The sequence below is a fragment of the Pelodiscus sinensis genome, chromosome 4, assembly GCF_049634645.1.
Source record: "Pelodiscus sinensis isolate JC-2024 chromosome 4, ASM4963464v1, whole genome shotgun sequence".
NCBI classification, from domain to species: domain Eukaryota; kingdom Metazoa; phylum Chordata; order Testudines; family Trionychidae; genus Pelodiscus; species Pelodiscus sinensis.
Genome location: NC_134714.1, coordinates 9,904,140 through 9,920,428, shown reverse-complemented (window position 1 = coordinate 9,920,428; position 16,289 = coordinate 9,904,140). Strand labels below are relative to the sequence as shown.

Here is a 16,289-nt window from a genome sequence, read left to right as displayed (position 1 = left end):
AGACTACTCTGATTCCCACATAAATGTTTCCCTGCTGCAGCCCTCTGGTAACAGGCCACACTAGGGATGGCCAGATCAACAAACCTGAGCTTTTTCTACAACAGCAGAGAACACATTTGGCTCCCTTCTCCCGACCAGTAAGGTGTCCTACAAGACAAGACCTCCAAGAGAAGCATCTGGCTCTCTCCACTAGGCCTACCACATGGCAATCTCCAGACAAGAAATGGGAAATCAGGCCTTTCCAGAATAATGAACTCTGCACAAGCCTGCCCATGGGGGTACCAAAATGCACCATCCCCAGCATCTTAGCTGAGTATCACTTCCACACACTCCCTATGCCCACTGGAATTGGGAACAAAGGATCACTGGAATGTCAAGTTTTGTGCTTTGTTCAAGACTTAATAGCCACTGGGACTCAGACAGTATGCCTCCTGTGCTCATTTTCCAGCGGAGCCTAGTGGATTATTTCCATATCCACACATTTATGAAGTCCAGTTGAACACAGAAGGCTGTGCACCACTGATTTTAATGAAAAAAATACACATTTTGGCATTTTATCTAAAGTTAGGGTAACAATATTTTCTGAGCAAAAATTAGGGACATGTTAGCCACACCCCCTGCCACAAGAAGTCCCACCCCTGGAGATAGTACCCTCAGGGTCAAGATGGACACATGACCAGCAGTAAAGGGTGTTGTATGTCCCCTCTGAGAACTCTGCCCACTGTCCTCCTACCAATAGGGATGGGTTTTGACCCCCATATGATCCCTCCATGCAACCCAATCTACATTGCTTTAACTCGGGGGGGGGGGGGGGGAGGAGTGTTCCCTCTAAGATTTTTCTCCCATGAGCGGAGTGAATTTTGTCTTGTGCACCAGTATTGAGTTCACGTGGCTTGTTCGGGTATGTTCCACTGTGGCACCCAAGTTATTAATAAATATCTTATAAACCTCTCTCCTTTTCGCTCTGCTGCCATGTCTCCTCCCCTCCTCTCGCCCCATCTGCTCCCTGGTGCCTGCTGCCTTCCACCCCTCACCCTCCTCTATTGTCCTGGCTCTTGCCATTCTCACTCCTCTCAGCCCTCCTGGGACCTGCCCTCCTCCCCTGTACCAGCCCTTCTCTTCCCCATGTCCACTCCTCCTCTAGCCCCACTTTTATCATCTACCCCATCCGCATCCCCTCTCCTAACACCTCCCTATACCCACCTGCCCTGCCTCTCTCCTCTGGTGCTCGTCCCTCTCCTAGAGGCGTCTGCCCCTCTGCTTCAACCCCATAATCTCCTGGCACCTGCACCTTCCTGGTGCCTCCTCCTTCCCTCCCTGCCCTCTTTCTCCCTAGTGCCCACCTCCTCACCACCCTGTTACCCCAGGTCTCCTCATGCCCCTCTATTCCCTCATACATGACTTGCTCCATCCCTGCCTTCCTCATGCCCACATCACCTTTCAACCCCTCTTCTCCTGGCACCCACTCCTCTCCTCTTCCTTCCTCTTGCCCTCATTGTCCCTCCCCATTCTCTCCCAGCATCACCCTGCTCCCTCCCTTCTCACACTGACACCTTTCTTCCCGTCTCCACTCCTGCCCTTTTCCTCATGGTCTCCTCCACCCTGCCTCTGGTGCCTTCCACGTTCTTTTCCAGCCAGCCCCCCTCTGCCCTCAGCACAAGCCCCTTTCTCTCCTCACCCCACCTTTCCTTTAGTTCTCCCCCTACCCCTTCCCTCACCTTCCACCTTCAACATGGAAAGCAGTTTGCGGGGCTGGAGCCAGGCTGCAGCGCTATTTTCAGCACCACAGTCTGGCCCCAGCTATTGCTGGGGCGGGACTGTGTGCCAGGACTGGAGCAGAGGCCACCCGCAGTGCTATTTTTAGTACCATGGTCCCAGTCCCCACGGGTGGCCCAGCTCCAGCTGGAGTCAAGCAGCAGCCACACGAGACCCATTCCTGTGAGGCTGCAGCAACTGGAATGTACCTCATGCGGCGGCCGCTTTATTTTAGCTGGAGCCAAGGCCGCCCATGGGGACCTGGACAGCATTACTAAAGATAGCGCCACAGGCAGCCTCCACTCCAGTCCTGGCACCTGCCGAGCCCAAGCACACCCCACCCCACAGCGCCCCAGCTGGGCTCCATGCAGTTCCTGCCGGGGCTCCAAGGTGTCCCGGAAGAAGAGGTGGTGCTGCCAGACCAGGACCGCATACAGCACAGGTGGTCCTGCATGGGGAGGGAGAGAAGGAGGGACCGCATGCCACCAGAAGCGAGCATGCTGACCTATGCACCCTGCTGGCGGGGAGGGGGCTGTTGTGCCATGTGAGGAGCAATGGCACAGTACCATTTCTTGCTTCTTCCCACAAGCCAGTGTCCCTATCAAGTAGTGAAATGTCTCAGAAATCCCCAGCAGACATTTCACTACTTGATGGGGCACCGGAACAGAGTATTTAAATTCGGGACTGTCCCAGAAAAATTGGGACGTATGGTCAGCATACCTAAAGTGCAGTAAATAGGAAGGCAAGGAACTCAGAAAAGAAGTGTGTCGGACTTGTTTTCTTCTGAGTGTGACAGGCTTGCTGGCTGTACTTGCTGGGGCAGAGAAGGAGGGGAGGGAATGAGAGAGAATTACAGTTTACTTTTGCAGTGCACCCAACTTCATTTTCACATATATTCTTGTAACAAGTAAATCAGTCTGTGGTGACTGTGTCACTAGCTGTGATTTTACATTGATGTGGCAAGGCAATGAATAAGGTCAGCTGTTAGGCATAAACATAGGTTCTAAGAGGGGGGAAAAAGAAAAAAAGGTATATAGCAAAATTCTGTCCTATTCATATGACACCTACAAGGGCCAATTTAAAATTATATTTTGTTTATATCAAGTCAAAAATAAACTTTTGCTCTACTACGCTGTATGCTACTTTTGCTGAGTAACCATGTAATCTTATTACTGCAACTGTCATCCTTCCTTTAACCACTCCCTACTGTTTCACTGCATACTTTGTTGCCTCATGTCTAGATTTCTACTCAGATTCTAAAACCATGTCCACCACAGCAATATTTGAGTGTAATTTGACTGAAAGTTCTTGCGAGGACAAGGACCAGGCCTTCTTAACCTGTATAGTTAATGGAACATGACACCACATAAAATATTTCCAGGAAGTGCCCACCTACAAAGAGCTCAGTGATGCTACTGGTAGTAACAAATAAAAGACAATCAGAACTGCAGAACTGATCCCCTTCCAGCTGTGACTTTTTTAAAAAACCATGTACACACTTCTCTTCACCAATAGAGGAAGCAGTACCTTAAAACATGCTGAAGCCCTTGGCCACCAGGACATTTCTCAGAAAATGGTTCTTATGTGCAACTTAGAGAGATATATTAAATAAGACTGGATAGCAGAATCTGAGCTGCTCGAATACTGAGTCAAGGAATCTATGCCACATATTCGGTTGTACAGAGGTGAAAAGTGTATACAGAGTCAAGCTATAAAGCAAAAAAGCATCACAACACAAGATGAGGCTGCAGTAATCCCTTGAAGACCTCTGCATACCCTCTGGGGTACATGGTTGAGAACCACTGACCCAGCATACAGAATACTTCACCATCATGCCTGATAGGCATTTATGGATTTTTCCCTCCCATCATGAATGTACTAGTCTTTTTTTTGAACCCTGCTATAGTTTTAGCTTTCACAAAATCCCCTGGAAATAAGTTCCACACATTGATTATGCATTGTGTGAACTACTTCCTTTTGTTTTAAACCTGCTGACTATTCATGGTTCCGCCAGTCTCCCACAGGATGACCTTGAGCAAGTCATGTCTTCTCTTTGCCTCAGTTTCCACAACTGTAAAATGGGGATAATGATAATTCACCTCTTTATAAAGTGCTTTAACAACCACTAATGAGAAGCACTATCAAAACACATTTAAGCCAATGCCTGAAACAACAGCTCTAACAAGTTAAATATTTGCATAGAGTTAATTTATGTTTAGTTTAAAAACTGCTTTATGACCTTTTTAATGTTAAGTGCCAGCAGTCTGGTTCCATTTTCGTTTAGGTGAAGCCCATCCTTCCTGTATAGGCTCCCCCTTTCCCAAAAGTTTCTCCAGTTCCTAATGAATCTAAACTCCTCCTCCCTACGCCATCGTTTCCCTACTCACTGGAGACTCTGAAGCTCTACCTGACTACCTGGCCCTGCGGGAGGTACTTGAAGCTTTTCAGATCTACCAAAAATGTCCTGGATTTCTCTCTCTTTCCTAGCAGTCTAAATTTGGCCTCTAGAACCTCCTTCCCTACTCTAATTTATGTCATTGGTACTTACATGTACCATGACCACTGGCACCTCCCCAGCACTACACAAGTCTATCTAGATGTCCTGAGAAATCTGCAACCTTTGCACCATACAGTTTGCCTGGTCATCACAAACCCAGCTATCTATATTTCTAATGACCGAATTCCCCGAGTACTACCATCTGCCTTTTCTTAATGACCGGAGTTCCCACCCCCAGAGAGGTATCCTAATGCGAGAGGATAACACAACATCTTCTGGAAGGGGGGGGGGTCCCAACTATGGGATGGTTTCCCTCTGCTCCAGTTTATTGGTCTCCTTCCCTGAGCCTTTCCTTCTCCTTAACAGCACAGGGACTGTCTGACTCCAGGAGTTCAATCTATTTAGTTTACCAAAGAGAAGGTTAAGGGGTGACTTGATCAAAGTATCTTGATCAGTGCTTTAATGAACATGTTAACAGGCCAACAAGGAATCACAGCTATTGCTAAGTACAGTCTTTCAGATCACATGTTCACCTTTCGGCATTAAGCATAGTTTTCCCAGTGAAGTATTTTTCTTTGATTGTAAGGTTTAACTCATACACAGAGCACAACATTGTTTATAATACCATTAAATGTAAAGACAGCAGAGATGGGGGAAGGGGAAAATTAGTTTTTCTTAACATAAGCACGATTTGAAGTAGTTTGCAAAGCAAGTTAGCTTCACTACACATCAACAGTTTACAGACATCCAATTTAAACTAGTCTTAGAACACTCCTAAATGAAGAAAGTTAACTAGCCTGTGGAACTCATTGCCATGTGATGTCATGAAGGCCAAAAATATAACTGAATTCAAAAAAGCATTAGATAAGTTCACAAGCCAAAATGTTCGGGGACACACACCCCATTCTCTGGATGTCCCTAAATAGAAGCTGCAACAGGACGACAACTGTTAGATCACATGAAATTGCCCTTTTTTGTTTTTCATTCCCTCTGAAGCATTTGCCAGAAACATATTGGGATAGATGTCCCATTGGATCTGACCCCAGTATGATCATACTTCTGTTCTTGTCCAACACACAACATCAATGTTTCCTATTTAAAATTTTTAAATAACATTGTAACAATTACACAATGAATTTTTAAGATTCTATCTGTTAAAGAGGTCATTTTATTACTATACTCTTCATTAAAAAAATGCCACAAGGAGAGTTACACTTCTGACACAGGTTGAACCTCTCTAGTCCAGCACCCTTAAGACCTGACCAGTTCTGAACGAGGAAATTTTCCAAACCACACGAGGTCTAGAAGAATTACCAACACTTCCACCACTTACTGGGCTGTTAGAGGACATTTAGGAGTAAATTAAAGCTAAACAACAGCACAGAACACTGAGAGCTAGGACTGGTGGCTGTAAACAAACTTTATGAGACTGTAGGAAACTTGGCCACATCCATGAAAAGTGGACATCCAGCTAAGTAAAATAATGCTGGACAACAGATGTTTCAGGATCAAAGAGTTCTGGACTAGAGAGATTCAACCTGCACTTTACTTTTTTTGTCAATTTAGAGATGTTAATGTAAATCTAATTCTTCAAAAATGAGATCATTCATTCAAAAACTTATCTGGAATTCTTCAGTTTTGTACAAAAGTAATAGGAAAATTCAAAGGTTATTCTGCCTACTTTTTTAAGAATGCTGAACAGATGTGCATTCTCTATTCTGAGAGTTCCCAACAGGGATGTTAAGGGTTTGAACCGGTTACTCGTTAACAGGTGATGCTTATCGGGTAACGGTTAACCGGAACCCAAGGAACAGCCCCTTGGGCAGTCCCACCTAAGGTCAGAAGCCCCCCAACCTGTCCCCATTTAATCAGTTAACCAGTTAAAATTAACATTTAACTAATTAAATGGAGTTTTACATCCCTAGTTCCCATCCAAATAGAGATTCAACACTGATACTGGAAAAAAGAAAGCAGAATTGTATGCTATTTATGGCAATCAAGTGTACTCAGCTTGAGGTCGAGTGCAGTGTGGTAAGAGGAAGGGTATGCAGTGGATTATATATTCATAATTTAGGGCCATAAACCTTAATTCTGCCAAAATGGAATATGTACACAATTTTGTTTTCTGGCTTTGTCCTATCCTCACACTATAAGTCTACTATGTAAATATTAATCTGTTAACATGGTTTGCTATAGTCAACAAAGGCAAAGCTAAATGTGCCAATACACAGCTGAGGCACTACTAGATTAGAAAAGCTACCTGCATGAGTAAACTCTTTTCTGTGGAGAGGCCCTTCCTAGGTTAGAATCTTAACATTTTGTAAAAAGGACAAAAGAATGTTCAGTTTGTACAAAAACACCTCAGTATACTTGGAAAGCAGAAAATAGGATGTATCCTAACCTATTCAAACCAATGTTACATTTACTGAAAATCTCACTATTGTAAATTTCATATTAAATAGAAATGCATGGCACTAAAAAGATATTTGCTTATATCATTAAGGTCATCATATTGTTTAAAAAAAGCATAGCAGAATCCACCAAATTAAGATCAGAGCCAAATGTTTTAGACTTATGCACTTTCAAATATTGCTAAATATAGCAAAACAGAAAGGGAAATGTGCTTCCAGCTGCACACAAAGCATCTGCAGCACAGCATCAATTTATACAATCTAATTAAATTAAAGATTTAACATTGCACTATGGTTCTATGAGAGAAACTGTTTCACAGCTGAAGTTAGCCTCCATTCTCACCAAATCACAATTACCAAGACACGTTCTCCTACTCTTAACAGCTTGACAGGGATTTTTCCAACTGAAACTGCTGAAATACAGCTTTTAATCACTTTTCAAAGATTAGTCATTGCATTTACAGCCATAGCTGAACTCCACTACATAGGAACTATGTCGACATATTATTCCTGTCTCCAGACACATATTTAGTGTTACTTAAACACACCCCATAGAACATACAGACTGCTTACCAGAGCAAGATTAAAAGGGCTTTTCCTTTCTGTTGGATTTTAAAATCCAATTAATTGCTTTGCAAAAGAGAACATCCTTTCATAAGAGATTGCTAGTCTAAAAATGATTATGGCTTTCTACTTCATTCTAGGAAGCATTTAACAGATTTGTAGTGGGGGAAAGAAGTTATTAACATAGTAATTCTTTAATTGTTCAGGAACTCTGCTTCATGGTCCATTTTAAAGCTTTCTGTATTTATTTGCTAAAAACGTTCCCCATTTGCTGAACATGCATTTAATTCTGATAACTGTAAACTTATGCATCTTACAGCATTCTCTAGGGCATTCAGTGAATACGGCTTACATGCCTTATGTTCATCAGCAGCTACTATGATGTTCAGCAGAAAAGCTTCAAGCTCTAACAGCAGGGCTAGGAACATTAATACCAAGCGGATTACTTTAAGATCCATATCAGGCTCTAAAAAAATAAACATTTCCACTACAAATCTGAATGTAAGTGCCTCTTTCTCCTCCCTCCTCCCCTAATTTCATCATGCCCCCTGCAATCTAGACAAAAGGGACAACATCTATCCTACAAACAAAGATGCCACTAGAAAACGTAAGCAGTTGAAGGGAAGATTTTAATTACTGAAGTGTAATGATTACAGGCAATTGCCACCTACAAACTATATAATGCACAGAGAAACGTAAGCAGGATCTCTTCATACACTCCATAATCAGTGTTTAGAAACTTCTGTGTGTTTGTGTGTGTGTATACATATCTATATCTATATATCTTTGCATTCGTCATGCTGCATGCTTAAGAACTTTGAATGTTTGCTAAGGGAAAAGCTAGCCTTGCTAGGTCCCATCTACAGCAGCTTCAGTGCCACAGGGACACAAGCATACTGCAACCTGCCCAGCAGTGCAGGCCCCAAAGCTCAGCACACTGAGGCCAGCTCCACTGAGAAATAGGGTCCATGGAACCAGCCCAGATATTATCCCTAACCATGCATAGCAAGCCCTTGCCTGAACCAGGAGTTTAAATCCATCCCACAGATCTGCATTAGGCTAATGGGAGACAGAGAGACTGCCAGCTATTGGGGAACTGCACGGGCTATAGTTACAAAGGGGGCATGGATCACCTACAGGCACACTCTCCAATGGAAGTTGTGCCTTAGACCAGGCACAGGAAGAGGGCAACGCACCAGCCCAGCGGCAACCCCAGAGCAACACAAGAACCAGCCCTGCCCCCCACCAAGAACATCCTGCAGGAGAGTGGAGCAGCAGGGCCCGTGTTCCCCTCGCTCACCCATCCAACTCCACCACTGCTGGGGGAAGAGGGATGCTCCCCACCCCAGAGCCTCCATGAGCAGCTCAGAGCTAAGTGGCCCTGGGAGTTCCCTGCTCCAGGGCTCCTGCCCCCCCCCCCCCCCCGAATTTCACCTTCACAGGCAAACAGAAGACAAAAGATCCCTGCGCCATCCCCGGGGGGAGATTCCCCCCATCCCCTCCCCCACCGGTCCTCCCTCAGTCACCCGCACTCAGGGACCCTCAGTTATTCCCCCTCACGATCGCAACCCCCCAGCATCCGCACAGGCACCTCATTGCCCCCCACTCAGAGATCCCTCCCCCCAGGCGCTGCTGCCCCCCCTCCCGCGCGCTCCCCCCAGGCACTGCTGCCCCCAGGCGCTGCCCCCCCTCCCGCGCGCTCCCCCCAGGCGCTGCCCCCCCTCCCGCACGCTCCCCCCAGGCACTGCTGCCCCCCCTCCCGCGCGCTCCCCCCAGGCACTGCTGCCCCCAGGCGCTGCCCCCCCTCCCGCGCGCTCCCCCCAGGCACTGCTGCCCCCAGGCGCTGCCCCCCCTCCCGCGCGCTCCCCCCAGGCACTGCTGCCCCCAGGCGCTGCCCCCCCTCCCGCGCGCTCCTCCCAGGCGCTGCCCCCCCTCCCCCCAGGCGCTGCCCCCCCTACTCAGGCACTAACTCCCCCCAGCACCGCCCCCCTCCCGCGCGCTCCCCCCAGGCACTGCTGCCCCCCTCCCGCGCGCTCCCCCCAGGCGCTGCCCCACCTACTCAGGCACTAACTCCCCCCAGCACCGCCCCCCTCCCGCGCGCCCCCCCAGGCGCTGCCCCCCCCCTCCCGGGCACTGCCCCCCCTCCCGGACACTCCCCCCAGGCGCTGCCCCCCCCTACTCAGGCACTAACTCCCCCCAGCACCGCCCCCCTCCCGCGCGCCCCCCCAGGCGCTGCCCCCCCCTCCCGGGCACTGCCCCCAGGCACTGCCCCCCCTCCCGGGCACTGCCCCCAGGCGCTGCCCCCCCCTACTCAGGCACTAACTCCCCCCAGCACCGCCCCCCTCCCGCGCGCCCCCCCAGGCACTGCCCCCTCCCCGCGCTCTCAGGCACGCTCCGAGCTGCCCCCTCAGGATCCCAGCCCTGCCCCGCCCCGCCCCCCACTCACCCCAGCACCACGAGCTCCCCGTACTTGACGGGCTCCTTGTTGGGGGCGCAGTGCTCCTCCTGGCTGGGGGAGAACATGGGGCCGCCGCGGCTCGCCCGCCGCCGCTACAATCCCATGGGGGGGGGGGGTCCGGAGCGGGCTCCGCGCTGCGCCCCGCACTGAGCCCGCGAGCGCCCGACAACAGCCACTAAAGCCGAGCGGGAGGGGGGGAGAGGGACGAGACCAATTGGCAGCGGGAGGTGGGGGGAGGCGCAGAGTCAGGGCGAGCCCCGCCCACAACCGCGGGCTGGCCAAGCTCCCCGTCGCCCCGCCCTCCCGCGGTGCCCGCGGGCGGGGGGAGGGAGTCGCCGTTGAGCCGCCCCTCCCTGCTTCTTCACCCCCTCCGGGGACCGCAGTGGTACAGCCCGCTGTGTTATGTAAACATAGAGTAAGGAGACGGGGCGGCTCTTAAAGGGGCCGCTGGCTTTGGCCAACGCTCCCCCCCTGCGCGGGCTGCGGCTCCGCTCAGCTTCTGCGCCCTCCCACGGCACCGCTCCCAGAGGTTCTAGGTTCACGGGGCTGTAGAGCGAGAACCTAGAACCTATCAGATAGAGGCAGCCGGGGTTTAGTTCGTGGGGATCTAGAGCTGTGCCTAGTTGCTGGGTTCTAGGTCAGCCGCCAGTCACCTTACACTGGGGTGCGTTCTAGACCAACGTGTCAGGGCACTGCTGTGTCTAAGCAGCAGGTTCTAGGTCAAGAGTCTGTCTGCCTTACGCTGGGGTGCGTTCTAGACCAACATGCCAGGGCACTGCTGTGTCTGTGCAGCAGGTTCTAGGTAAGAAGTCTGTCTGCCTTACACAGGGGCTGTGTTCTAGAACAACACACCAGGGCACTGCTGTGTCTAGGCAGTGGGTTCTAGGTCAGCCATCTGCCTGATTACACTGGCGCTGTGTTCTAAACTAGAGTTGTTATATTGCGGATAATCAGCTAATCGAGTAGTTGATGGAATTTCCATCGACTACTCAATTAGTTGCCAAGGGGGTATCTGCAGAGCCACAGCAGAGTTAGCTCCTGGGCCGGTGTGAGGCTGTGACTTTTAAATGTATTAAGAGCTGTCAGGCTCGTAATACATTTAAAAAGCAGATGTGCAGTGCAGAGGACCAGAAGCGAGCCGGGACAGCTGATTCCTGGCAGTTCTTAATACATTTGAAAAGCAAAGACACAGTGCCTGAGTCCAGGTGTGAGCTGCAAATCAGCTGATTCCCAGCTCGCGCTGGTCCTCCACTATGCCTTTGCCTCTTTTGGCCCCACAAGACAGTGCTGGAGGCAACCAGCTTTGAAGCTGGCTCCCCAGCACCATCTGCTTCTGCTCCCCACCTTTGCTGCCTCTCTCTGATAGAGGCAGCAAGGTGCAGGGGAGCAACTAGTCGAATCACTACTTGACTACCGGATAAGCATATGTTTATCAGGTAGTTGACTAGTTGCTTACATCCGTATTCTAGACCTACAGATCAGGGCACTGCTGTGTCTAGGCAGTAGGTTCTAAGTCAGCAGTCTGTCTGCCTTACACTGGAGTTGTGTTCTAGACCAACACACCATGGCAGGTCCTTCACTCTGCACCATTATAATCTCTACCCATGCGAAAGCAAAGGTTTTTGACTGGCATCCCTTCCACCTGTCGAGCTCTGCATTCTTTTCACTGCGAACAACAGCAGTTGTTTTAGACCAGTGCCCTCTCCAGCATTCTCTTACACATATACACACACATCACAGCAGGAATTCAAGATCAGTGTCTCCTTCATCTCACACTGGAACTTGGTTCTAGGTTCCCAGTAAGCACATCATAACTAGCAATGGATTATATAGAGATCACTGACACTTACCAGTCTGGGCAGAATTCCATGTGATTCCCCTCCACGTTACATGTTGTAGATAGATGGTGCACATATCCAGTGCAAGAGATCAATATTGCAAGCACAACTACATAGAACAGGGAACTCTTTTTCAGGCTCGAGAGTGATCTGGAGTGGGAAGACAGCTGGCATAGCCAACCAAACCAGAAGCAGTTTTAGATTATTCTTTCAAAGAAGGGATTCCAGTTTATCATCATCACAGCCCCGAACAGGAAAATCATGTGACCATCACTGCCATCCAGCTCACTCACTAGCTTCAAGCTATAGCCAAGTGTTGGAGACTAGGAGAATGCTCGTTTAATGAAACTAGACAGCCAGTATTAGTATTAAGGGGTGTAACTAGTTCTGTCCATTTTCTATTTATTCCTGTTTTCTAACAGAGAGGTGCGTGAACCATCTGATCCATTCAGATTCTGAATGTCAGTCCTTCCCACCCCTGCAAGCAAGGCCTGGGACTGTTGAAAGGTGGAAGCTCTTGATTACATGCAAACCCATCTCTAATATATTTTTTCTGCTCCTGTGCAAATAAATAAAATATGTTCTATGTGCCCTAGCAAGATGTTGATTGTAAGCAAAGATAGAAGTGGAGGGACAGATAATCCTAAAATGAGCCACCTTTGAGACACATCATATTAAAGTGCCAAGCAGGAAACACACTGCCTAGAGGAGATCCCAAAAGCAAATGTTTGTGGCAGCATTCAAGATCAGCAATGGAATCGTCCAACGACTACTTGTCGAGGACAAACCCATTCTATGAGGGGAACATCCAGAACCATCAACATTTCCATCTGGTTTTATGAATAGTAATAACTTCCTTTTAAAACTTCCCTCTTTACCAGCCCCTTCTCCCTCTGTCCCAAGAAGTGTGCAAATAAAGGACAGCAATAATGATATTATGTATGGCAGGGAGACGTGGTCATACTTGACAATATTCACTGCACTTTACTCGATATCACACAATTGGCTAGACACTTACTGGGTGGATAAATTAATAAATAAACTAACGTGGATTGCCTTTCATTTTTTAAATTTTAGCACTGGCACCTATGAGATTTTCCCAAAGAGTCTTTTAATTGTGTTTGGTGGGGGGTAAAGGAAACACCATTCAAGATTTTATTTATCAGCAACTTTAAAGCCCACATTTCCAGCCACTGAAGCTTGGTTTCATCTTCTAAAGGCTTAAAAAGCATCCTGTGCTTTTGTTCTTCAAGCAGCTCTTGTTTTAGGCTTTAAAAAAAAATTAAAGGAGACTTTAAAGAAAAACTTGCTTAAAAGGCCATGTTTCCACTTGGCAGACATTTACGCTCCATTTTATGTGTGCAGGCTTTACAATGATCCTGAGCATCTGAGTTTTTTTCTCTTTAGGGAGTTGGGTTTGGGTTTTTTTAAATACCTTTAAGAACTTTCTTTTAAAAAAATAATATTGTGCATAAAAGCTGGTGATCAGATTATTAACGAGTCCCACTGCAGGCAATAGGGATGGATGCTGTCCATTTCTGCTGCCTTTCCAGGAAAGAAGCATTGCAACTATTCTGTAGTCTGTGGGAGGCCTTTCCAAAGACAATCATGAAATCGTGGGGAGGAGATTTAAATAGGGTTGGATGGTGGGGAACTTTGGAAATCATTGTTAAAGGGTAGCCAAATCTATAAATAAATGAAACCGGAGCATGGCTCCTGCTATGATTCTTTTGCATATTTCCAGAGGTACAAAAGGAACACCACACTGTTCTAACCAGTCCACAGAGGTTCCCACAGTGGAGGGACTAAAGGCAGAAGAGGGCTTAGCTAAAGCACTGCAGCAATCCTGCAATGCCCTTACGGCTGCTGTAATCAACCCCTAAAGAGCCACCACCAACCAGTGGAAGTTAGACCAACTCTGAAGCGTCTCTGGCTAGAGCTCAGTGGCCCAGGCTACTTCTACACGACAGAGTTTTTTCGGAAAAACGGCATTTTCTGAAAAACTTCACTTACATCCACACTGCAATCACATTCTTTCGAGGGGAAAAATCGAAAGAACAGAAGGGTTTTCCAACATTGGCAAACCTCTTTCTACGAGGAAGAAGCCTTTTTGCGAAAGAACTCTTTTGGAAAAAAAATGCAGGACAATGTAGCACTTTAGGCGTAGGTGGACGGGGAAGAGGGAGTTCTTTCAGAAGAAGAGGAAAAAGCACAGATGCCCTGGTGGCCATTCCATCCATAGCAATCACAGCTTACATGCGAGAGAGCATCCATTCAGTGCGTCCATCTTTCGAAAAAGCAGATCACTTTTTTGATGCGCTTTGGCAGTGTGGATGCACTCTTTTGGAAGAAGTTTTTTGGAAGATCTCTTCTGGAAAAGCTTCTTCCGAAAGAAGCCTGCAGTCTACACATAGCCCCAGTGAGCTGCAGGATTAGGGAAACAAAAAAGGTGGTCCCTTTCTCAAGCCCAATGAGTCAGATTTTTCAGACAGCCTCCAGATGAGCTCCGTTTGATTTTAACTCACTCCTTTTGCACCCACAAAGACCATGCAACTAAAGTTGTGGGTGAACAGCTAGCTATCTGATGTACATGAACAAACACAGGCTGTGTGCACACAAAACGAGCTCACAGCTAATTTCATAGGCAATTAGCTGCACTCCCAGAAAAGGAAACCAAGACAGAAAAATGAGTCAATAATTTTTACAGTTACTTCTAAAGACTTGTATTTCCAGCTGCATATGTATGCTGGACAGTGTGTATCAGACAGTGTCTATTACAGCGTGGAGTTTGCCTGACAAATCCAATTAGATTTCAGCTTTTTTCTCTTTTCTTTTCCTTTGTTACCTAACAAAAGCACAAAATCAACCTAGACTAAATAGAAATCAATGCTATTGAGTTGGAAAGTCTCATGTACACAATATTTGGCTGCTACACCGCTGTGAACTAAGGATGTGAAAGGTTAACTGGTTAACCAGTAATCATCACCCTAAACAGGAACGCGAACCCATTCCAGTTAACCCCAGGAGCTGGAACAGAGTGCTGCTCCAGCCCCATAGAGCCCACCGCAGGCAGGGACTGCTCCAGTTCCACCTGTCCATGGTAGCCCCGGCCCACTACAGATTACACGCTGGCTCCCTGGGAGCAGGACTCACAGAGGAGGCCCAGGTAAGAATCTTCCCTGGGGCTGGCAGCTCTGTTCTTGGGCAGGCTTTGCTGCAGGCCCTGCAGTAAAAAGCTTATTTTAAGCTTTATACTTCAGAGCCTGCCGTGTGCGTAACCGTGGAACTGCTGAGATTTTCAGCAGTTACTCGGTTACCCGACATCTTACATCCCTACTGTGAACATCCGAAGAATATGAAGGAAACTCGCTGTCACCATCCATAGTTCTGGTTGGTGTGGTCTTGATTCCACAATGAGTTTCACATGAGCCCGTAAATAGCTCCCTCCAGCCTCGAATCTCAGAATGGCTTAAATTCCATTGAAATAACTGTTAGTTAAGTTCTGGTTCTCCTATTGAAAGATCTGGTTTTCCTGCACTGAAGTTGTACTTGGCTATTAATTTCCCTGGCAATTATATTCTTCTGTCGCTTCTGGCGATAAGGTAAAATGAAACCCAGCCAATTCTGAAATGCGACAGAATTGGAGTTTTCTTAGAGGCTTTGAGGAAACAGAATTAAAGACAGGGAGCTGAATTATTACAGATATATTTATCTTCTTTATTGCTTGACACAAACAGCAAGGAAAGCTGGGCAGTAAGTCACTGTCAGAAAAAACAAATACAAATCAAAAACAAATGTGAAAAATTCCAACACTAATTGCTTCCTCGTCCGGCATTCCTACATTTCCCCTCTTTACCTTCAGCGTGAACAGGAGTTTGTATTAACTCCTCCGCTTGTATATAATCTAAACAAAATTAGTTTAACTCTCAAGAACGTCTCCAAAAGAATTCAGTGCACTCCCACTGCCGCTAAGACAAAGCAAAACTCCCCTGCATTTCAGTGGGAGCAGGATAGTCTTTCGAACTAAAAGTTCTTTTGTCAACCAAATGCGTGGGAGCATTTTATTTTTTCTTCTACAGCCTCTATTAGAACATGTAATCATACTGGAGTGCTGTCTAGGAATGAGAGGATGGGTAGAAGAACAAGGAGAAATATACTTCCCTTAAGATATTACTTCCCTAGAGAGATGGCTAATAGAAAGAAGGAAGCCTCTTGATATTTGCTTGGGTCAAATATGGGCGTGGCCTCTCTCAGCTTCATTTTATGATAAGCATGCAGGCACAATGGGAGTTAGGGGTCCAGAGAACAACAGTTGCGTTTCATGGTAACTTTCAAGGTGTTTTCATCCTGCATTGCAACAAACATTCAAATGTTATTGCAAAACGTAATTGTGTTGAAATGGCCAAGTTCAAAGAGAAAACCCAAGGCTTTTGATTCATGTCTCCAGCTCGTCAGAAGTGACCAGAGAGCTCCAGGATCCAAAAAATTCTTCCTGATGACAACTTGGTGGCACCCCCCGGTACATCTCCAGAACATGCTTTGGCTCCCACAAAACAGCAGATCTGGTCAAAACTGTTCCAACCTACTGTAAGAGTGCAGGGGGGTTGGGCAGCATCCAGAGACCCAAAGAGGAATTCTGGCTGATTTGAGCAAGAATCCCCGATGAGAATCCCTACCAAATTCATGGCTATGAAAAATGCATCACAGACTGTGAAATCTGGTGTCCCACTGTGACACCTGACCTTTTGTGTACTTTTACCCTATAC

The 16,289-nt window shown here is 47.3% G+C and overlaps 1 protein-coding gene across 2 annotated transcripts in view; it reads right to left on the bottom strand.

Annotated features, from left to right (window-relative positions):
• The window catches only part of PELI2 (pellino E3 ubiquitin protein ligase family member 2), a 228,053-nt gene that overhangs the window by 109,008 nt on the left and 102,756 nt on the right, over positions 1 to 16,289 (bottom strand). Inside the window, exon 1 of one of the 2 annotated variants that reach the window (XM_075926281.1) lies at positions 9,674 to 9,884. The exons of the other annotated variant lie outside the window; for it this stretch is intronic. Within the exon in view, the coding sequence (XP_075782396.1) occupies positions 9,674 to 9,750 (77 nt within the window). The 5' untranslated portion in view covers positions 9,751 to 9,884. Of the gene's footprint in view, positions 1 to 9,673; positions 9,885 to 16,289 lie in introns of those variants that run through there. 2 annotated transcript variants of the gene reach the window in all.